Here is a 23479-nt window from a genome sequence, read left to right as displayed (position 1 = left end):
GAAGCAGAGCTAGTGGCCCTAATTTTGGCATTAAAAGAGAGCTATGATAAAAGAGTAACAATATATTCCGTGTAAACAGTCCACTCAGGATTAATAAAATGGCAAAGGAGAGGGTTCAGAAGAGCAGATGGTATGCCAGTACAACATGCCCTACTACTTGCAGAACTAATTGAAGTAATTGAGACACCCAGAGAAATAGCCCTGTTAAAGTGTCAGGCCCACACCAATGGGGATGACCCTATCTCAAAAGGTAACAAAACAGCAGACGCACATGCCAAGCATGCTGCGTATTTTGGAGAAGTTTGGACACCCCTAGAAAAAGGAAAAGATAAAGGGAGGATGGGAGCAAGACAAATGCTAATGAAGGATGGGTATACACACCCCCCTGACACACAGATAATGGAAAAACAGCCAGCAACACCTATGGCAGAAAAGGAGCTATGGGGAAAAAGAGGATGCACAATGTCACCCACAGATGCATTCTGGTGTCAGAATAATACAGGGAAGGTAGTGATGCCCCTGGCCCTACTGAAAACAGCTCTGGAACAACTACACCACCCCACGCAAACAGGGAAGGAAGTGATTGCAGCACGCATAAGGGAGGACTGGTTCTGCCCCCAGCTAAATTCACATGTCGCAAACTTTATCAGCAGATGCTTAACTTGTCAACAGTTTACAGCCGGTCACACGCTGCAAGTGATAAAAGGTACTATACCCCGGCCAGAAGGACCCTTCATACACCTGCACATTGACTACGTTGACATGATCAACGTATGTCAAGGGCAAAGATGCATGATTGTAGTGGTGTGCCCATTTTCAAGGTGGATTGAGGCTGGGCTCTGCTCTCATGTGGATGCATTCAGAGCCGCAAAATTCCTAGTGAGGGAAGTTTTCCCAAGGTGGGGGTTTGCGCGGTCGGACAATGGCCCACACTTTGCTAATGAAATGTTCGAGCACATAACTGAAATGCTCGGCATCAAACACAAGTTCGCATGCGCATACCACCCACAGGCAAATGGTGTCTGTGAACTCCTGAATGGCCTGCTAAAAGAAGAGATTGCAAAGATACAGCACATAACTAAGAAAAGCTGGTTGTACTGCCTCCCCTTGGCCCTGTTTGAGCTGAGAAATAGGCCAGGGTCGGATCACCACCTCACTCCCCACGAGGTGGTGACTGGACGCCAGATGCATCTTCCACTAACTCCAACCTCAAGAGCAATGACTGATTATGAAAGTTCTGCAAATGTTTTTGGTGACGAGATGGATGAATATGTGTCTTCCTTGATTACTAGTGTCGCCTTTATCACTCAACAGATTGAGCGCACGCGGGGCGGGTCGAAGACTACTGAGCAAGAAGAAACAAACGAGGAACAAGTACAACAAACAAATTGGACAATAGGGGAAGGAGACCACGTTCTCCTCCGCAACTTCAATCGCCGGTGGAACAGCCCTTGATTTACAGGGCCCCACCTGGTGGAAGCAGTAGCTCCCAGAGCAGTTAAACTGAGCAATAAAACGGTATGGAATCACCTGCATGATGTCAAGCCCTACAAAGGTCAGACCCGCCCTCGCTTTGATGACAGTGCCACCACAACAACAACCGCATCGGCAACACCAACAACAGGAAAAGAGGCAGCAACTACAACAAAAGACAATTGTGACACTGCCCCTGACCCCATCCCAGCCACAGGCACGCCCATAGACTTTGGACAATCACCCATAGCCCACCACATGGTCACGAGATCTCAGAGCAACCAAACAGCTGCCTGCCCAAACACCCACAAACTCTCTGCCCCGCCCAGCCCCGCCCATGCCACTACCAAATAAAGGACATTGTCTAACAAAAATGAATACTGCACCACACATGTAAACACATGCATGTTCTCTTTCTCTTTTTTGTCTCGCACATGCAGGTACCGCATATTACTGTGTTGTAAAGAAAGTGAAGTTACTAACGTCGTGTTTTGCCCAGGGGTAAATGCTACCCACAGGTGACAATACCCCCAAGGCGCTGTCACGCCAATTTGTATACCATATAAAGAGACCAAAATATTTAAAAAGGAGAAGGTTACGTGCATATTACAACTCGTTTATTTTGGCCATAGAACAATCATTCCCACATCTCCACAAGCACTTACCAGCTCTGAGAGATAGGTCACTGAGATTAGCATGGGAACAGCTTTTCGCCTGGGAACTAAATGACTATCTGATAGGGAGAGCTTGATTAAAGAAAACTAACAAACTAACACATGTTTTTAGAATTTTCAGGCAGGCATCTTTAACTTCATAAAGGATAAGCTGCAGGACCGCAGCAAAGGTAAGAAAAATGCCAGCGATATTAAGTATTGTAATAAAGATAGTAGGAGTGTTGGTCATCACTGGTTTAATTGCTGCCTCTGTCTGGCAGTCACGCTATGCTTCTCGAATTATGGCTGCACCCACAATTAACATACCCCCTTCCTCTGCTGCAACAGGTGCGGTGTCAGGTTGTACAAGTAACACAAGAGGTGATGGGAATAGGGTGAAACGTAGTACATCTGGAGTCGTATGATGGGATTGACACATATATCACGGATTCAGCACACGTCTGAAATAACATGTAGTATCAGCACATGTCCAAAATTGGTAAGCAGACAACTAAGGACAACTGCTATGTGTGCTTGTTGATCCTGTACGCCATGAGCCCATCAAGGACTTTTGTAGCTACTGAAGTACCAGCAAAGACAGTGGAATGCCTGATATATTTGACATTATTCCAAACGAAAGGACGATTTAAAGGGACAGTAGTTGCATTACAATGGAAGACAAGAGATAAATACGCATATGAAAATAACTTCAAAAAAACGCTTAGGATGTACAACAGCTACCGCCTACATACACAAGGATTTAGATGTTTAGATAAAAGAAGGCCCTGATAAAGGAGAAACAAAGAAAGGGACATTAGAATACCTGCCGTGTGACTGGCAAGCAAGTGAAATTGCAGGTAAACAAGGTTGGTGGGGAAAAAGCACTCATTGGGGGTCATTCCGAGTAGGGCGGTAAGGGTTAACGGTCACCGGTTAGGAGACCGGTGCCGTTAAACCCTTACCGCCCTATTCCGAGTTCTCTTTGCGGGTTGGTACTTAACGCCTGCTTTTTGCAGGCGTTAAAAAACCAACCCGCAAAGGGACCTAGGAGCTAATTACGGCACCGTAATTTACGGTGCCGTAATTAGCGCCTTCCCCATTCCCATTGAGCCCTATGGGGCAAAAATGGGAATGGGGAAGGGCCCATGGTGAATGGGGAATTACCGCCCCCGCCAACCTTGGAATGGGGCGGTAATTCCGCCATTCACCATGGCGGAGTCGGAAAAATAACAGCGTCAACCAAGGCGCTAATAGTGCCTTGGTTAATGCCAGGGTCGGAATGAGGCCCATTGTAATATATGGGAAGATATACACTAATGAAGGATGGACAGATGGAGTGGTGGGGAGCAATATGGTGACAAACGAAAATGCGTACTCAATCAACGACACAAACCATAAGTGTTGGATGGAGTGGGTAAAAAATGTACCGCTGTTAACATGGCTGGAGAAAGACATAGACCCAATAACTATACTGCTGCTAACTGCACCCACACTGTGCTATCAACACATTGGCGATGTTGATGTTGGAAATAACTGCAACTGCAGAAGTATAATCTTGATCCCTGTGAGGGGTGCCGGGACAGCTGTTCTAATGGATCACTATTGGTCCTGCGGCGATAAGGCATATCACATGTTACCTCCATCATGGAATGGGATAGGCACTATGGTACACATTAATGTACCATCTCTGGTTGTGCCTAAGAGACACGTCAACATGGCCAACTTCCCCACAATGGACAAAGGTAATAAAAGGAGGAAAAGATCTGTGCAAGATGAAGAAGGTGACGAGGAGCACGGCAAGACATTTCCGTTGAGAGTGAAAAGACAAGGAGAACCCCTGACCGGAACCTACCGGTGGGGAAGATCGGAAACAGCTCTCACTTCCATCCCACCGGAACATAGACTATTTAGCAGAGCAGCAATGTTATTCTCATCAATAATACACCCAGCACTGCAGGCATATGCAAATGCAAAATGGCTCCAAATTACCCGCTGGGAGCTAATGATGACCATTAATTCAACCGTCAATGGATTCAATGCGATAAAAGAAGAATTGAGGGCAGTACGAATGGTAGCACTACAAAATAGATATTTGCTGGACCTCCTCACGGCAATGGAAGGAGGGGTTTGTGTGAAAATTGGATAATCATGTTGCACATTCATCCCGCTAATGACACTGACAATGGAACACTTACAGAAGCAGTATCACAACTGGCCCTGATGCACTTAAAAATATTTGATGAAAGTAAAGGAGTAAAAGGAGACGGCAGTTGGTTTTCTTTCCTGTGGTCATGGATGCCTTCGTGGCTATCAGACGGCCTGAAGTTAATAGCAGGATGCATTATATTGGCAGTGGCTATAATGATTGGAATGAGATTATAGAAAGGAAGAAGAGCTTGTACGACGGACAAAATGATGGAAATGGTTGGAATGCACGCCTTACTGCCAGCTGATGATGACAAGCACACAGACATGATCATACAGGAAAGGGAAAGGTTGCACAAACAGATACTTGATAATCATATAGATCCGCCGTCTGTGAAGGTGGAGAACCCAAGGAACCCAAGGAGCTATGTTGGAAGATGGGTATACTGCAAACCTGGCGGCGGCTGCGTTTACATGTACTGGTCATTTGAAGATCATGTCAACCACTATGGGCACTTGGCCGGAATAACTAAAGTATGGAGAGTGAAAGGAGATAAGGAAAAGGATGATTTTGTGGTCGACAAGTCAACCAGAGGGGGGACTGAAGTGGGAGAATGGGATAACACCCTCCCCCCAATCTCATTTCAGTTCATCTACTTACCACATGACAAAATACCCTGGTTCAAAAACCTACACATGCAAGGACTATGCCCACCACCAGGCCAGGCTCAAACCAACGCCTGTGACATGGATCAGCTTGACTACAACAACAGCCATGAGTATTCACATTGTTAGAGATGCCATGACGACATAGCCAACAGACAAGAATACACGTGCCACCATGCACACAGGCCACTCACACACCAACCCACACAAAGAACATACTCAGTGCTACGATTCAGCGGACGGTCACACCCACAGACAGGCATCGTTGTTATTTTTCACATAGGCCTTCTACAGCACTGCAGAAACGCAAGATGCCCGAAGAGCTCAAGTACGTGCTTGCTGACGCTTTTTCTCACCAACCATCCCTATGAAGACACCACCATGTATATCTAACGCTGCCTGTGACACTCTGTCACCCCACGACCTCCATACTATGGATTATGTACTGCCACCCAGAAACTAGGCCCAAGAAGGCCGCTAGCAAGAGTCCCCAGGCAGGAGCCTCGCAAACGAAAACCCTCCCAGAGCGAAATACAAGTGCTGACCATGCAGAACAAGCCCTAATGAGAGCCCACAGCCAAGGCCACGATGTTGCAACTCGCACGCCGCACGCCCTGCGCCAAGGTTACACCTGCAGGTGCCAAGCCCTCAGAGACAGAATACAAAATCTAATGCTCATAATTCTGCTCTAGCTACGGTCTCCACACACGTGACCAAGCCGAACTGATAAGATGCAAAGCTTACGAGACGAGAAGCCGCCAAGGTCCCACATCTGGGACACAGGTTGCAACAACAAAGCGGCAAAGATGGACACCTGCAGCGATTGGAAAGACCTGCTCACCAGTCCATAAGCAGACCTGTCCATTGTCTGCACTAACACATAGTTGCACATTGTTGCTAATGTCAGGTACACCGCGGGCTGGGAACAGTGATGGTCCCAGGCTTGGGGGCTCGCGGGAGAACCAATCAGAATACAGAGGGCTTATTACTGACGCCATTACTCCTAGCCAATCACCAAGGGTCCCTTTGTAAAAATTCCAAAGTAGCAACTGTTAGGAACAGCCCAAGTATACCACCTGACCTGTCCTCCACCACTAACATCTCTCCCTATAGGGGACATATACTAACCCTAACACTCGGGGAACCAATCCGAAGTGGCAATAGGTTTTGTGATGATTTTTCCCAGGTGACGCAAGTAGCGCATCATACTGCTGTAAAAAGGGCCTGCGAGCCCCACTAATGATGAGAGCTTTTCCGGATGCATACGGACTAAGCATATCCCTGCTGTTACTCTAATAAACAGCAGTCATTGCCTTGCTCCTTGTGTGCGTATGTCATACTCCTTCTGGGACGCGGGAGGAGTTGGGGCCTCCCCAGCCCAGAGGTCCGCGGACGGCTCTGCCAGCCCCCGGGATAATCACCCCGACACTGCAAACCCACCTACCCTTGCCTCGAGTAGCAAACACATTCAAAGTTATTGTTTTTTTCCAAACTGAAACTAGCAACAGAACAGTGAAAGGGCTCTTGCGCTCTACCTCTTCTCCCAATAACAAACCCAACCCTTCCTACCTTTTTTTCAGATCCGCCAAAGCACCTGCAGACCATGCCAATGGCAGCAGTGTCCAGTGTAAATCACACTAATATAACATAACATGTCCTGAGTGGAGGCTACCTTATGAGGAAAATGGGCATTCCAATCAAGATCCTTGCACTTATGGTGTGCCATTTGGGCTTCCTCAGCTTTTACAGTGCAATTTTATATTTTAAGGACAAGGTAAACAACACAAGTGCCTGCAGGGGTGATACCTTTGTTAGCTCAATGCCATATGTTTTGTCTACTGGCTTTCAAGACCACGTGGGTCTCTCCCTCAGACAGTAACGCAGAACCCTCAATTCTTGTACAATTACGGTTTTTTTCTGCTCTGGATCTGTTACTCCTGGAACGAAATTCATCAACGGAGTCACAGAATACATAGCGACGCGCCCTGAGAAGAAGCCAAGCCAAGGAGACAGCTGGATAATGACACAGTATGCTAATTGGGCACAGTTCACGGATCCATAAAATTATTTTGGAGGCGATAAATTTAAGCGGCAAATATAGCGTGTCATCGTAAGCTGCTCATTTCATTAAAGTTTCCTGTCATTCCATGTACTGCTCCGATGTTATTGCTGGAATTCTTGTGTCAGATTAACCAAAGCATTTGCAAAGCACTCGCGGGCTGAGGTGCGGCTCGCGGGCTGAGGTGCGGCAGCCAATGGGCTTGTAGAAAACATGGCTTTTTGACAAATATTACTAACTCTACATGTATGGTACTTGTAGAGTGCAAACTAAGGGCCAGGAGCATCTAAGCGCTAGTAAACAGGTGAAGCCAAAAGTAAATAAAGCCGTGAGGATAGCACAGGGGCAACATGTTTGTCTTGGAAGCAAGACAACGTGTAGCAACACAGTTTTGAATCCTGGTCTCACACTTAGAAACCAATTACAGATGTTAAGCGAGTTATAAAAGAACAATTATAATTATAAATTGTAAATCAGTGTTGCTACTCGATGTCTTTCCTTCTCATTTGTACAAACACTGTGATACCCCCGGGTCTGGGAGTTACATAAATGCTCTAAATAAATAAATATGTCCATGCATAGCAGGAGAAGAAAGAAGGGCATCTGTGACTTTCCAGGTTACAGGAAGAAAGTCACAATCTATTTAAGATACAGAAGCTAATATGATGCAGAATAAAGTGACTGACAAACAAACAGTGCAGGTCACGGAGATGGCCAGGTCATAGTTCACTGTGTATTGCCCCCCACGCCCGCGTCCAGTGCCGTATCTGAAGATATGTGATGCGTGGTCAGGGGGTCCTGCTGGAGAAACACATCATTCCTCAATGAAAGCAAAGTGGGTGCCTTGAGACGTCAATGCCCGACCATGGAACAGACTGATGTTCAGACCCAGCGCATCTGCCTCCAGTGACTGCCTGGGGGGGGGGGTGCGGGGGGTATTGCCAGGCACCTGCAGAGCTCTGATGGCTGCATAATACCTGCTCTGAGCACCACCCACTCCCGCGACCCCCATAGCCTGACGGAGGGCATAGGGTGATTTATGGTAAGGCCTAGATCCTGATCCAGTTGACTAAGTAAACATTCATTGTGAATGCATTTCTGAAAACATTGCACGTAGGATATTGCAATCGCGGATATATGACTTTCTATCAACGGAGAAACCACATTGCTAAAAAGAAGACATTTGAATCATAACACTTCAGACCGTGTCATTTTGATGAAAAATATATATTCTTTCAGTTTACTGCTGTGCACAGTGAAAACCGCAGGGCGGATGTGCACGAAAAAGAAACAAGTTAGGCACAAAGCGTCACAGATGTCCCTTTTTGTTGGTTTGGTGGAAACACATCCAGTAGTTTTTAATTATTTCATAGAAAAGGGGGTGGCCCAGTTTGAAAACACCTGTATATATCTCCCATGGTGCAGTGCAGCACTAAGGCTTCTAGAAATGAAAAGCCCCCATAGTTTTGTGTTTGCTGTGAGCGATTCCGAAGCTAGCCCTGCAGAAGGCCAAAAAACGAAAAGGGCTCAAAATGAGATTTGGAGCGGGAAAAGGTGTCAGGTCACATTAGGGTATGGCGGGCTTGAGACCCACTTTCCTGTCATTACATTAGGGTATGGAGGGCTTGAGCCACTTTCCAGTCATCACATTAGGGTATGGAGGGCTTGAGAGCCACTTTTCAGTCATCACATTAGGGCATGGAGGGCTTGAGAGCCCCTTTTCAGTCATCACATTAGGGTATAGAGGGCTGAAGAGCCCCTTTTCAGTAATCACATTAGGGTATGGAGGGCTGGGGAGCCCCTTTTCAGTCATCACATTAGGGTATAAAGGGCTGGAGAGCCCCTTTTCAGTCATCACATTAGATTATGGAGGGCTGGAGAGCCACCTTTCAGTCATCACATTAGGGTATGGTGGGCTGGAGAGCCCCTTTTCAGTCATCACATTAGATTATGGAGGGCTGGAGAGCCACCTTTCAGTCATCACATTAGGGTATGGCGGGCTGGAGAGCCCCTTTTCAGTCATCACATTAGGGTATGGAGGGCTGGAGAGCCCCCTTTCAGTCATCACATTAGGGTATGGAGGGCTGGAGAGACCCTTTTCAGTCATCACATTAGGGTATGGAGGGCTGCAGAGCCCATTTTCAGTTATCAGGATTCCTGTAGCAAGATCGCAAGATAGGAGCAGGAAACAAAAGTGTGTCACGGAAAAGAGTGGGAAAGTGGCGTATAGGAGAAATGGACACAGTGGGAATGTTCATCTAATCTTCACCATGCTTCCTTCACACAACATTGTCATTATTACCTGCCTGTAACATATATTGCATGCCTACACTGTAGAATGTATGTTACCAATCTGTATTGACTCCAAAGGCTGCTCTGATGTCTCATGTAACTAAGCTTGTCACATGTAACAGCTCCTCGATGCCCAAGGGTTGTTTGCACACGATATACATTTAAATGAATACATACCTCAGAAGGAGGGGAATAACCCAAATTGACCTTTTGCAATTAACCTTTTGTCCTAATTGACCTTCTGCACAAATTACCTTTATATTATTTTAGGTATTTTATATATCTATTGGGTTGGTTTTGGGTTATGAATAATATAAGGGGATTGGGTGGGGGTTGCAGGGTTTTTGGATTGGGTGTGGGGTTGCAGGGTGTTTCCCCTACATATATGTCCGTATTGACCTTTTAAATTAGGTCAATTCTCCTGAGGTCAATTCTCTCAAGGTCAATTGTGAAAAGGTCAATTAGTAAACATCTGAAGGAGGAGGGGATTGGGACTAGGGATGAGGAAGTCTTTTTCATTTTCAAGCATTCGCACATTACCACAGGAATCAGAAAATCTCCTGTTCCTGAGGAGAGGTCAGAGTGGAGAGCCCAGAAAGGACAGAGTTCTAGTGGTGTGCCTAGGAACAACTCACTATGCCAGAAGATGAAAGTGAGGCATCTAGGAGCCATTCACCCGAATTACATCAGGGAGCAAGGGCACTAATTGCATAGAGGATCGGGGGCAAAATCAGAGCGAGACACCAGGGAGCAAAACCTCAGAGGGGCACAATTACAGTGGGACACATGGGAGAAAATCCCAGTGGGCAGAAACCCAGTGGGGCAGTATTGTAAAGGGAAGAGTCAACTGTTCACAGTTGTTTTTTCACAGTCTTCCTTGTTGGTTAGCAGGAGACCGGGTGCGGCTGAGGGGAGGGGAGCATGGATTAGGAGGAAAAGGAGGATCGGGAAAGCGGCCATCCTGGGGCTGCCCCCCCGTGAAAAAAGATGGATCACTAAAGAGGAGGTCACAGGGGACAGAAACCACCAAACAAAAACAAACCAAAGCACTTGCGAAAAGGGAGCTATTCCCTCCTGCTTAGCAGTGTACAGTGGGCCTGGCCAGCAGGATGCCGGGCGTCCTACAGCAACCAACAGGGAGAAACGGAAACTGACAAGAAACTGCATGCAGCTACTTCTCACTAACTCAATGACTTGCCTTCATGGCGCTTGATTGTTCATTCCATTTCTTTTCTTGGACTCTTTCAGAAACCGCCGGAAGAACAGCTGCTCTCCCTGTCTGTCATCTACACCATTGGGTACGCGCTCTCCTTCTCAGCCCTCATCATAGCAACCGTTATCCTTCTGGCATTCAGGTAACAACAGGAAACGCTTTGTTCTTGCAGTGGCATGATGGCAGGTCTCTTTCTACAGGATATGCATCGTTTTCTCATGTTTCATGTAACACGTGTAAATAACGCTTCGAACACATGCATCTATCCATGACATGGGGAGATTGCAGAACTGTTTCTTACGGGCAAACACCTGGGGAAACATACACATGTCCATGCTTCTGCTGCCTCCCCTTACTCGTCCTTTTGCAGACGGGACTCGCAAAGCCCTGCAGTTGAGGGCACTGCTCTGTAGTGCAGCAGACCGACCCCCAGCATGACCTGCTCATCTGTAATAGGAGGAGATGAATGCCCCGCCCACCCCACAATCCTGCACAAGTCCGCCTAGAGTGGCGCAACAGAAAATGTTGTGCCCACCCCGGAAGCCCTGCTGAGGGCCCCCCCACCACCACTGCCCACCTCTGCTGGGCATGGGCAGCATGGGGCCTCCATACCGCGCGGGCTGTGAGGAGTGTCCGTCCTGCGGAAATCAATCATTGTTTGGCTGCGGGTCCTGGTTAGTAGTCCCCCACAAGTGGTCCAGATATTCCATGGTTACCCCTTAAAAATGAAGTTGACCTCCATATATGCGCTGGTCAGATCACACCTAGGTGGGGAAGCACCAGCATTAATACCCCCACCTTGAAATCTTCTTATCCCTCAATGCTTCTGGTGTGCCACCTTTCTCATAACATACAGGAGAATGGTGGTGCCATCCGGTGCCCTTTTAACCTACACAAATGGCGTGTCCTTTGTCCACTGGAACTGGTCCTGGCTTTGCTAGAAGTCGATTGTTCATTTTTAGAGTGGGCAAAACACCTTGGATGTGTCTATTAGGTGGCGCTTAATCAGCACCTATGTGCTAGAACTATCACATCGGAGTACAGATAGGAGGGAAAAGGCATGTGAGGAGGGTCACACAGCTTGTGGGTGTTGTCTGGCTATACACTTAACCCCTGAGTGCCTGTGGCCATGCTAGCCCCTATGGCCATTTCAACCCACTACCTACCCCTCCCCACCCAAAACTCATCTTCCTGGGATCTCTGCAGTAACATCAAACATTGGCCCTCCAGTGTGATTTTTTGGCAGCCTCGAAGCAAGTGTTAGTGTAGAGGAAAATGATGATGTAATTGTTCTGACCAACAATGGAACAGGAGTTAACTAATGTACATATATTTTTTTATTTATTTAAGGTGCGTTTTTGGGTGACTGGCGTCCTTTTCACACTAACACATACAAAATAAACGTGTACATTTAATATGATGTTGAGTGTCAACAATGCATGTTGACCTACAATTGAGTTATTTAGAGACTTGTAAGGCATTTAGTCCTTTCCTTTTTGCAAGACCTGGGGCAGCTCCTGGAGTCCAAAGGTTTTTGTGACTTTTTTGCGTTATGGTAGAGGTTCAGGAAGAGTCTCTCACATGGATTTGGGCTGCAACGCAGCCATAGACACAATTTGTTTTTCCCTGAGTGCAGTTGCGAGACAGTTATCTTCCCGTGAAAGAAATGCATTCAAGCTACAATGGTATTGGCTGCAAGATGTTGGGCCTCAATAGGAGTTTGACAGAATTTCCTTGGGCATTTCCACCAAACTCGTTTGCTGATACCGCCCCTTATTTTATCAGTAAGCTAAGGGAGGCACAGTTTTTCCCATTAGCACCCTGGGAGAGGGCGCTGGCCTATCAGAAGGCTCGGAACAGGACTGTACTGTATGGTACAAGCCAGCGTTCCGAGCGGGCCCCCTTCCCGTCCCTGCTCCCCCTTCACCATTTAGCACTTCTGTAGTTTCCTGCAGAGGTGCTAATTGTGTCTTGTTTTGTAAATGGAAAAGAAGTGCTTTCGTTGCATGGCCAGGTGCCACGCATTGCTACTAGTCTGTTTCCCATGTTTATTGACATCACAGTCATCAACATGGACAGTATACTTCGCTTCCAGCAGCACTACGTGGCGCAGATGCATTGCAAAGCTACGTTTATTTTTTTTGCTCCCCAAAAAAACGGTAGCACCTGTGTAGCAAACTGCAGCGGTGCTAATGGCGATATGCCCCTCAGCGATGGACAAACCCGATAGGTAACGGCACCGCCGCCCTCGTTAAGGGTCCCTCGCTTTGGTCAGGCCCTTAACTAGGGCAGCAGGCCTTTACTGACAGGGTCGGCCCGCTGCCTCAGGGCATATTTATTTATTTATTTATTTTCATTTGTAGCACGTCTAAACCCTCCGCCACCAGGGTGCTGTTGCAGACCAGTCGCATTTATACAAAAGCTTGAACCATAGCAGATGGTACATCAGTAATACATTGGGTAAAGAACTTTGGTTAGTATAAAGTTCAGGACATTTAGGACATGGATTGCTTGCAGGGTGACATCCTGGTCGGCGATAGTTTATGCAAAGAGCCAGGTTTTCAAGGTTTTTCGGAAGGCCCAGTATGAGTTCTCTGCGCTTAGTTCTGCTGGGAGGGAGTTCCAGTGGTTAACTGTGACTTTTGGGTAGCTCACCCCCCCTCCTAACCACCCTCCTTGGGCTCTTTTCACTCTTGGTGAAGCTCATTTGTGGGCATAGAAGAATCTTATTGGTCTGTTGCATTTTGTTCTTTCAATCTTTTGGGATAGGTAATGGGGGGCAGTCTTGCTCAAACATTTGTGGGTGATAGAGAGATTCTTGAAGATAATCCTTTCTTTAATCGGGAACCAGGAATCCTTTTGTCTGGAGGCTGTAATGCGGTCCTTTTTTGGCATGTTTAGTGCTGCTCTAAGGGCGTTATTCTGTATTACTTGCAGTTTATTTAAGTTCTGATGTGCTTGTAAATAGGACGTTTGCATTCATTGAATTTCGCCCCTGTGATTGCAGTGGCAACGATCATGCAGCTTTTTGAGTTGAGGAATTGTCTTGCTGCGTTGATTAGTTTTGCTGCATAGGCTGCTGATGAGGCAATGGCACTGACTTGTGTCAAAGTTTATTACACAGAACACGCCAACTAGGGAACTCCTTCCCCTACAATGGATGTGGTGCACAATAAAGTGTTTTTTATTATTAATATACTACAGTATTTTTTGAGTAGGCCTCCAACCTGTCTCGCACCCAACCTCCATAAACACCCCAGGTCACAATGGACTAGGAACCAGGCTGGTGTGTATTAATAAGATATTTTATTCATTTATTATTCAATGTAAATGAGGATAATCAAAATACAATAGCCACCAAAATTGTGGCAACACAAATGCAATATCCTATCGAGAGCGACCAAGTGGAAATGGGCTGTTACACTCGCTTTTGTTTTAATGGCAAACAGGAAAATAATAATTCTGCACAAAGTGACAGCACAACAGTTAAGAACTCTCCCCTGGAACACTCCCCCAAACATCAATTCAACTTGATTCCTTTGAATTGAAGGCAGTGGCAAGGAGTAGGAATATAGGGGGAAAATCAGATTTGGGGTGAAGCCCACCACCACAAGATGGGAACCCAGCAAAGAAAGGGAAAACCCATTTTTGGAGCAAAATGGAAGAACAGGATTTTGATTATTATTTCTCACAACTTCTAGGGGACATAATAGAAGAAAAAATGTATTGTTTACACTTAGGAATCAGGCAAAGTTTTAGAAAATACTAATCAGCAGACCAGAGCTAAATAGACATGAAGTAGGGAAATCACTCTGGAAAGAAAGGGCAAGGGTCTGGTCACTGCACTCTCAAAGATGGTAAGGTTCAGCAGCCTTCTCTCCGTCTTCCTTTTCCTGTCTCCCTGGTTGTTGTGTGTCCCAAGTCTGTGTACAGTCCCCCTTATATAGCAGAAATGACATCACTAATTTTACAATCTAGGGGGAGTACCCTGTAATTACCCCTGCCGCTAGGATTGGACAGTTACCATCCCTCTCTCTGCCCCCAGTTTGGATTGGTTCAGGGGAGGAGAGCATTATCTGTCTTTTCCATTTGTTATCCTCCTTTTGCTCCCCTTACCACTTTTTGGCCAAAACTAGTTATATATCATAACTTCATAATTGTACTAGCTGCCACTGCCATATGAAACATATATTCGTTTTCGTTAATCATGGGGAATTAGATAAGCCGATAATAAGTAAATACGATGTAGCATGGCCATATTGCACATTTTTGTCATGTCCATAAAATTTACAACAGTTATGAATATGTAAATCATCAAGCATATTCCTAATTTCAATTTCCACCTTTTCATCAAATCTCATAATTGTCACATGTTCAAATCAGCCAGAAACCTAATCTAACTGGTCATTACAGTTCCCAAAGTCCCAGGTAATTGCAATTTATATCCTTAAAACCGCCTAGAAATTACATGAAAAATAGCATAAATTGGAAATAAATCCTTAGTCTGATTGGTGCGCAAAATTTCAAAGAATTAAATAGTCTTTTAGATGAATAAAGGGTGTGTCTGTCAGCAAATGGTCTGGCAGCTTCATCCCCCATAGCCATCTGTTCCCCTGGGTCAGCCTATGACCAGAGAGTTTTTATGACTCTCTTTGAAATTGACAGTTTGCTCATTTAAGTGGGTGCAAAAAGAATTGCACCTTTTTGTCATGCTTTAGCCAAGGATTACCTTCTTTGAAATCCTTGTATTCCTGCCATCATGTCTGCAGAACAGGGAATTATGATGCCCTCAACAGCATCACATTTTATTTCAGGGTTGTTTAGAGGAGAGGTGTGATATCCAGCTGGAAGTGGGGCTTGTCATTGTAAAGTTCCTGCCCTCAGCCAGAACCTTTTTTTCCTGAAGTAGTGCCTCTTCACAGGTTACAGGAGTTTTGTGGGTGAATCCTAATATATATTTGCTTTGGTAACTCCCACATCATGTTTCCCTGCCATTTTCTGTGAGCAGTGGTATCTTTTTTCAACGTGGCTTTTTAAAGCCATTTTTATTTGCAAATACAAGTGCAGGCCGTTTTTGCTTTTAATGTTTAAAAATCCTGTCTTGCAGGTCACAGGATTCTTTGATTTCCACTGCTGGGTGCATTACACTGCTGCTTGTCCATAGATGATGATGGGTAGGTCCCTTTGCCCAAGGTTCTTTAATTTGACATGAACAAAAAGAAAAATCCAGGCCATTTTTCGTTGCAGTGTTTACATTTTTGCAGCTCATGTGAAATAAAAGCGAAAGCCAGGCCGTTTTTGGTTGCAGTGTAAAACATTTTGCCATTCATATGACAGGGTAAGCAAAGAAGGGCCGTTTTTGTTTGCAGTGTCAAAATGCTGCTATTCAGATAAAGGGACTTCTGTGTGGGGCCTTTAAATGCACCCCACACTTGTCTGTTGAGGGATAAGGAGGTGTCTAGGTAGACACCTAGGGTTTTAATTGCATCTGAGACGAGGTTCTGGATTCCGTCTATCAGGAAGGATGTGAATTGCGGGCTGAGTTTCTTTAGTACTGCAGGTGATCCTACCAGTAGGATCTCAGTCTTGTCATTGTTTAGATGCAAGTAGTTATATGCCATTCGGGACTGGATTGTCAGGTATACTCTGTTGAGAATTGTTTAGTCTGTGTCATAAGATCCTGTCAGAGGGAGAAGGACTTGGGTATCTTCGGCGTAATTTGTGCAGGATATGCCGATGTCGCCCAGGAGGTCAAATAAGGGCTTGGTGAATATGTTATAAAGGGGTGGGGAAACACATGACCCCTGGGGGACACCACATGGGATGAGGATGGGTGAGGCGCTGTCCTTGTCAGAGAAGACTCTCATGGTCCTTCCTTCTAGGAAGGAGGCGATCCAGGGCGAGCATTCCTGCGGCCGTGAGGTGATGGCATAGAGTTTTGTGGCCTACCAGTTTGAACGCAACCCTCAGGTCTAGCAGAAGGAGGAGTGCTGGTTTGCCTTCATCCTTGATGAAGTCCATTTGAATCTTAAGGTCAAGTAGTGCGGTTTCGGTGCCATGGCCAGGACGGAAACCTGTTTGCATCCCTAGGATATTTCCTCATTAAGGGGACTCAATGGACTGGTGGATCTACCACTTGTGGTAAATTCACCAGCGATAATTCCTTCATTTTTCAAGAGGAAATGCAACTAGCCAAGTGCTGGAGGTATTTCCTCCTTGTTGGAATATAGCGGTATGGTAAAAATTGTGGTAATCTGTTATTGCAATTTTTTACTGCTACTGCCATACTCTTGATGAAGTGCATGGATTGATGAACATGATATAGGCCCACGTTTTTAATGATTCTTAAATCTATGCTATATTGTAGGTACATTACTGTGTGCAGAAGACAATGGATCTCATTACAAGGTTGGCGGTAACTCGCCGTTGCTACAGGCAGGTTGCTGCTGACCTTGTAACACCGTTCCACTACCTGAGATCACAGGCAGCCAGGGATGTCAGGCAGCGGAAACTATAACTGCCCATACCCGTGGAGTCCATTAGCACTGGCAATGTTGCTAATAGTGCTGGTGCTTCCAAGAGAAACATGCCTGCAGGGGCTGGTGCTCACTGCAGGTCAGACCTGCCAGGAGCACCGGCCGCTGCAGGCATTCTCGTAGTCTGATGATCCGGAAAGGGTGCCAGTACGTTGCTACCAGCACCTTTATTTCCGGACCGCCCAATATGTGCCCATTCCATGCTAATTTGTGCATGATGTTTGGGAATAAGGAGTCATTTCCACTGTAACCCTCTATTAACATTCCGAGAACATTAATTTATGGACAAGGTTCATAAATTACTAACTAATTATTTTGTACACCTGGACTGAAATATATCATAAGTAATTCAGCTTAACCTTTACTTTAGAACAGACCGAGTGGGCCATTAATTTATTAGCTACACCGTGGCTGAATAACAATGTTGGGCAGTGCCCTTTGAATGGTGAAAGTTAGAACTATGAAAAGCTAAGGCAAGGAATGGGCAGTTTTTGAGGGTGAGAACAATGGGCCCCAATGTCTAAAAGAAGTTGGCCAGTTGCAAGGACTTGGATATGGAAACATGTGCACTTTGCTCATTCACAAATAGCTTGTGAGTCACAAACCCAGAAAAGCAAGTGGCATTGACTGGCCCAAAATAAAACAGGGAAGTGGCCAGGTTTTCACTTACAAAATTGGAGTGCCCATGTGAGTGGTTAATGCAAGATTCAAAATGGCCCTGTTACCAGTGCCGGATTAAACCCTGTGGAGGCCTCTAGGTAGTCAAAATTTCACCCCCCCCCATCTCTCAAATGATCTCCTAATACTTTCTTCATTTTCTGCACTGCTTTATGTTGATCCGTTTTTGTGTGAAAGGAGTGGGCCCATATGCGGGTGCCTACTTGGCCTAATGGATAATCCAGCACTGCCTGTTTCCAAGCTTTCTTTCTTTCCTTCTTTCTTTCTTTCTTTCTTTCTTTCTTTCTTTCTTTCTTTCTTTCTTTCTCTCTTTCTTTCTCTCTTTCTTTCTTTCTTTCTTTCTTTCTTTCTTTCTTTCTTTCTTTCTTTCTTTCTTTCTTTCTTTCTTTCCTTCTTTCCCAATTCCATAAAAGACCCATAACTTACATAATTGCATTACAGACATTTTGTTATATAGTATGTCCCTTGCCATAGGGTGTCCTGCACACCACATTTGTTTATTTTTGGTAAATAAAAAATTGTATATGTTTTCCAATGATGGAATGTAAATAATGGTGTGACGCCAATGATCTCTGATTAAATGCCTGTAAGACTGAGAACTTCCTCATAGGGACACCCGCTCCCTCCTTTCCGCTCTCTTTCTCTGGCTGCCCACTCTGGGCCTTCTTCCTGCTCCTTCCTATGAGGCTAAGAACCTTGGTGTCATCTTTGACTGCACCCTCTCCTTCTCTTCTCACATCTCTGACGTCTCTAAGAAGTCAAACTATCAGCTGCACCTCCACAGATGTATTCTTCCTTTTATCACTTTCCCCAAGAAGCTCATGGTCTCCAGAGCTCTGGTCCTCTCTAGGCTGGATGATCGCAACAGCCTCTTTCTAAATCTTCCTACCTCTGCTCTTCGACCTTTACAGCTTATCCAGAACAAGACTGCAAGACTTGTCCTTGGCCTCAAGCCCAAGGACCGTATCTCTCCAGCTCTGAAATCTCTTCTCTGGCTCCCAGTGGCTGCAAGGATCAAGTTCAAGACTCTCTGTATCGTCCACAAGGCTTTCTTGGACCTGAGACCGCTCTACCTCCAACCTTCTCTTCTCGGCTCTCCACTCACCCACCTCCATCTCTCTGAGGATCAAACGTTTCTCCAAGCAGAGAGTTGGGGGCAGAACTTTCTCCTCGGCTGGGGGAGGCCTCCTTCGCTCTCTCAAACTTGATCTATGGTTCCAGAAGCAACTCAAGACCTTTCTTTCTTCTGTTTTCTCTCTTCCTCTCCCCTGCTGATGAACCCAGCTGCTCTGCGCACTGGTCACCCTTTGAACTTGGGCCTGGTGCCTGCATGTCCAGTTGTCCTTGCACTGCCTCCAGGCTCCCCAGCACTTAAGGGTGTGCATCTGCAACCTAACAGTCCCTTCTCTCTGCACTTATGAGCCACCCGCTGGCTGCACTTGGAAGTTAACTGCACTTACCCCTTCCCCTCCACCCTAGCACTTCCTCCTTTCCTCTTCCCCGCACTTGCGCGATCTGATTGACACAATGGCCCTCATTACGACCCAGGCGGTAAGCGGAAAACGATGCTGGTAAATGAATACCGGCATCGTTTACCGCTAGGTCCGATTATGACCCGCGATAGTGCAATTAGCGACATCGTAGTTTACGGTGCCGCTAACAGCACCAAGGTCGTGCGCGCGCGACCCACCATGCCGTAAATACCGGCATGGCGCAAAGCTACGCAGATCACAAACCAAGCGGACATGCCCCTAACGCCATCGCCAAGGCCGTAAAGTACCTTACCGCCATGGCGCTAATTCCGCCATCGCGAACCAACCGTAAATGGCCATGTGCAGTGTTCCCAGCTGCCACAGGTGCACAGAATCAGCACAGGTGGAGGCAATACAGACTTCCCAGTGCAAAAAGAGCACACCCCACCCCTACCAGCCCCAGTCACACTCCACAATGATACCAATAGGACTAGCAATGTTGGGGCTGGAGGACCTGATAGCAATGCGAGTGCTACAACTGCAACAACAACAACAACAACAACAACAACCTGCAGAGAGGAGACGCAGGAAGAGAAGGAGGGCAAGGCAGGGCCAGCAAGCCCCACCAGCACAGCCAGTGGCACCACACAGGCAGCCCCCAATCCCACGCATCAGAGCCAGTCCATTCAACCTCACCGCAGAGCAGATCCACACCCTGTACCGACTGGACCGGGACACCATCACCAACATTGTGCACATGATACACAACGACATCGTCAGCATGATAGAAACACCCACTGCCATCCCGCCCCTACTGAAGGTCGTGTCCGTGCTCCACTTCCTGGCCACAGGCACCTACCAGCACACAGTGGGCCACTTGCGTGGCATATCCCAACCATTATTCTCACGTACACTGATCCAAGTGCTCGATGCCCTCCTCAAGCACACAGACGACCACATATCATTGCCACGGTCTGCCCAGGAGATTGCCAACACCAAAGTGGGTTTCCATGCACTAGCTGGCATACCTGGTTGCATTGGTGCCATCGACTGCACCCATGTTGAATTGGTGGTCCCACATGCCATGGAGGTACCATACCGCAACCGTAAACTATTTCACTCAATCAACGTGCAAATGGTCTGCGACTCCAACAGGATCTTCACACATTGTTGTGCCCGATTCCCCGAATCAACGCATGATTCAATGGTCCTTCGGAACTCCACAATACCACGCTACATGGAGCGACATGCAGGCCCAAGATCCTGCCTACTCGGTGAGTCTAATGTCATGAGCATGGATATGCGAAGTGTGTAGGTGATCGACGTACCAATGCATATTGCACCTGGCAGAAAGGGGGGGGGAATGATGCATACGTCACATGGCTGCGACTAGCAGTAGCCAGATCATACCCTGAGGCAGCACTCACGTCATCTGACAACAGTATACATGATGCCTGATCTAATCAGCCCTAACATGTGAATGAAAGTGTACCCCAACCATGACACAACCATCTGCAAGTGCATTGTACGAAATGTGACCACATTGACTCCAAAGGAACGCACCTACATGCACGTCACCAAACACCATCAACTGAAAGGCCTGTCCCCCATAACTGCGCACAAAGGAGGCACATGTCGGACAGGAACATCAATGCACCACTACACAGACAGCAAGACCCACAAACTCCCCCCATTGACACCAGTATTGTTCCCTGGGGTCATAATGAGCCAGACAGCAATGTTGCAATCATGTGAGCATTGACCTCACAGGACACGTGCCAGGTCACATAAAGTAATGGCCTGAACGGACACAGTGGATGGGCACTCACAAGGCAATTGTCCCCCCTGCATTGTGTCTCGGCATGCAAAACAGTACATGAGAGCCATGAACATATACCGGTTGCATAGTGTGGATCCATTAGCACAACTAAATCTGGTGCAAAGTAACAGTTGAATGCAAGGCATGGTGGCGCGTCATGTTCAGAAAGCAATCTCATTCCTGACACATACATTGTTGCCCATTTACAGGTGATGCAGGCTATCCCCTGAAGGGGTGGCTCCTTACACCAGTCCGGAACCCACAGAACCAGCATGAGGAGGACTTCAACCGTGCCCATGCACGTACCCGTGTGGTGATAGAGCAGGCCTTTGGCCTACTGAAGGCACGTTTCCGCTTCCTCAGCAGGTCTGGCGGGGCATTCCTGTACCTCCATGAGAAGGTTGCGAAGATCGTCATGGCATGTGTCATGCTACACAATATGTGCGGCAGACGTAACGTGCCTCTGCCCCCTGACGCAGAACTGCAACCACCTGATGATGAGGATGATGAGGGTGGGGATGGGGCAGCACCTCAAGGAGGCAGCGATGCACAGGAGGGCCGTGAAATGCGTCAGAATCACATTGACCAATGCTTCTAGCACACACTGCGTGTGCGTGTAACATGTGGACGGCACTTGGGGCACTGTGTGTGTCTGGTATATGCACACTGTAGACTGTACAACAATAAAGCACACATACACACTGAGCAATGTCCACACATTAGGTTTGTGATAAACGTAAAAGTGTATTGTGCTCCTGAAAAGATATGACACACCCAATCCCCACTCCCCCTGAACACCCCAACACACCCAATCCCCCCTCCCCCCTGACCTCCCCAACACACCCAGTCCCCCCTCCCCCCTGAACACCCCAACACACCCAATCCCCCCTCCCCCCTGAACACCCCAACACACCCAATCCCTCCTCTGTCTCCCCCCAGAAATCCCTGCAAAGGAGTGCCAGTGCCTGTGGTGAAGTGGGTGATGTTTTAGTGGTCCACTGTGTGGGCACTATTGCCAGCCCCCTGTCCCGGAACCTGGGGCCCCCCTGCCTGCACTCCTCCGGGTCCTGGATGACCTGCGGACGGGGCTGGATGGGGCCGAACTTGCAGTTTAGGAGGTACCGGGCTGCTCGGTACGCCGTGTGTCCATGATTGTCCGTATCAGTTCACTAATCATATTCCGCACTGCGGCTAGTTCCGTGCATATGTTCGTGCTTGCTGATTGGATGGCTGCCTTGATGCTGTCAGCACACCTCTCCATGCCTGAACTGGCACCTCCACAATCAGCAACATGCTGCGTTAGGATTGACGCCAGTTGTTCTTGCCTCGCTGATATTTGGTCCAGCACCTGGCTGTAATCAGGCACAATGGGGGTTGCAATTGCAGGCACAATAGGACTACTCCCCTCCTCCCCTTCTCCCACTGGGCTTGGAGTGGCTGGCCATGAACCTCCAGGGGATTGCCCCTGTGTGTCCTGTCCATGCAGGCTACATGGGGACAGGTGTGGGGAGGTAAGTTGGGTGTGGGGGGGACCTTCCATGTCATCATCCCCATTCGCCACATCGCTGTCGGAACAGGCTGCGATGGCTGCAGTCTCCCCGACTGTACTGCTCCCCGCAGACACAATCCCCTCAGTGGGCAGCAGTGGTTGTGGGTCTGCCGTGGGTGCCATCATGTCCCTTTCCTCGGGGGGAATTGCTGCCCTGGGCTGTTCGGCAACAGGAATATTGGCCTGCTGTGGGTTGGCCATGGGTCCAGCAGAGGTGGATGGTTGATGGTCCAGCGGACATTGAGCAGGCATTTTGATGAGTGCCATGGTTTAGATGGATAGATGGTGGACTTTGTAGGCTGTGACATACAGGTTGTCTCTCTTTTGGGTGGGTTGAGCATGCAGGAATGTGTGTGCCTGCTGTAGAGTGTACATGCTGCATGTGTGCAGGGTGTGGGTCTTCTGCTGATGTGTTGAGTTTGCCATATGGGGCGACATTGTGATTCCCATGTAAGTGTGATTCAGGGTGTTTTGCAAGGCTGATTTGGAGGCACCTACCTCTGTCTCCTGATGTCGGGGCTCCTCTCTCCATTCCGCCGACGCCCTCGATGCACTCTATGCCGATCAATGAGGCACATGTCCCCTCCCATGGCTGCATCTTCAGTGGGGAGTCTGCTCCACCGCCAGTGGCCAGTCCCAGGTTGCGGTTTGCTGACAGTATGCCCCTTACTCGGAGCCGGAGGTCATCCCACCTTTTGCAGCACTGTCTGGCGGTGCGTGGGGTGGTACCTACGGCACTGACGCGTTGTGCCACGAGTTCCCATACTGCTTTTTTCCGGGCTATGGCTGGTCTCGTCATCTCTGATGAGAAGACGACGTCTGCCTTCTCCTGCAACGTTTCTGCCAGCATAGTCAGTTCTTCGTGAGTGAAGCGGTCCTGCCGCTGCCTGTCGCAGGCTTTTTTAACAACTTTTGGCATGGTTA

At 47.5% G+C, this 23479-nt stretch overlaps 1 protein-coding gene across 1 annotated transcript in view; it reads left to right on the top strand.

Annotated features, from left to right (window-relative positions):
- GLP1R (glucagon like peptide 1 receptor) overlaps positions 1-23479 on the top strand; it is a 676904-nt gene that overhangs the window by 177938 nt on the left and 475487 nt on the right. Inside the window, exon 2 of the mRNA XM_069607308.1 lies at positions 10537-10643. Coding sequence (XP_069463409.1) covers positions 10537-10643 — 107 coding nt within the window. The remainder of the gene's footprint in view (positions 1-10536; positions 10644-23479) is intronic.

Source organism: Ambystoma mexicanum, chromosome 4q (genome assembly GCF_040938575.1).
Source record: "Ambystoma mexicanum isolate Mex_15411 chromosome 4q, UKY_AmexF1_1, whole genome shotgun sequence".
Lineage (NCBI taxonomy): Eukaryota > Metazoa > Chordata > Amphibia > Caudata > Ambystomatidae > Ambystoma > Ambystoma mexicanum.
The sequence above is the reverse complement of the archived record's forward strand: the minus strand, read 5'-3'. Positions and strand labels throughout refer to the sequence as shown.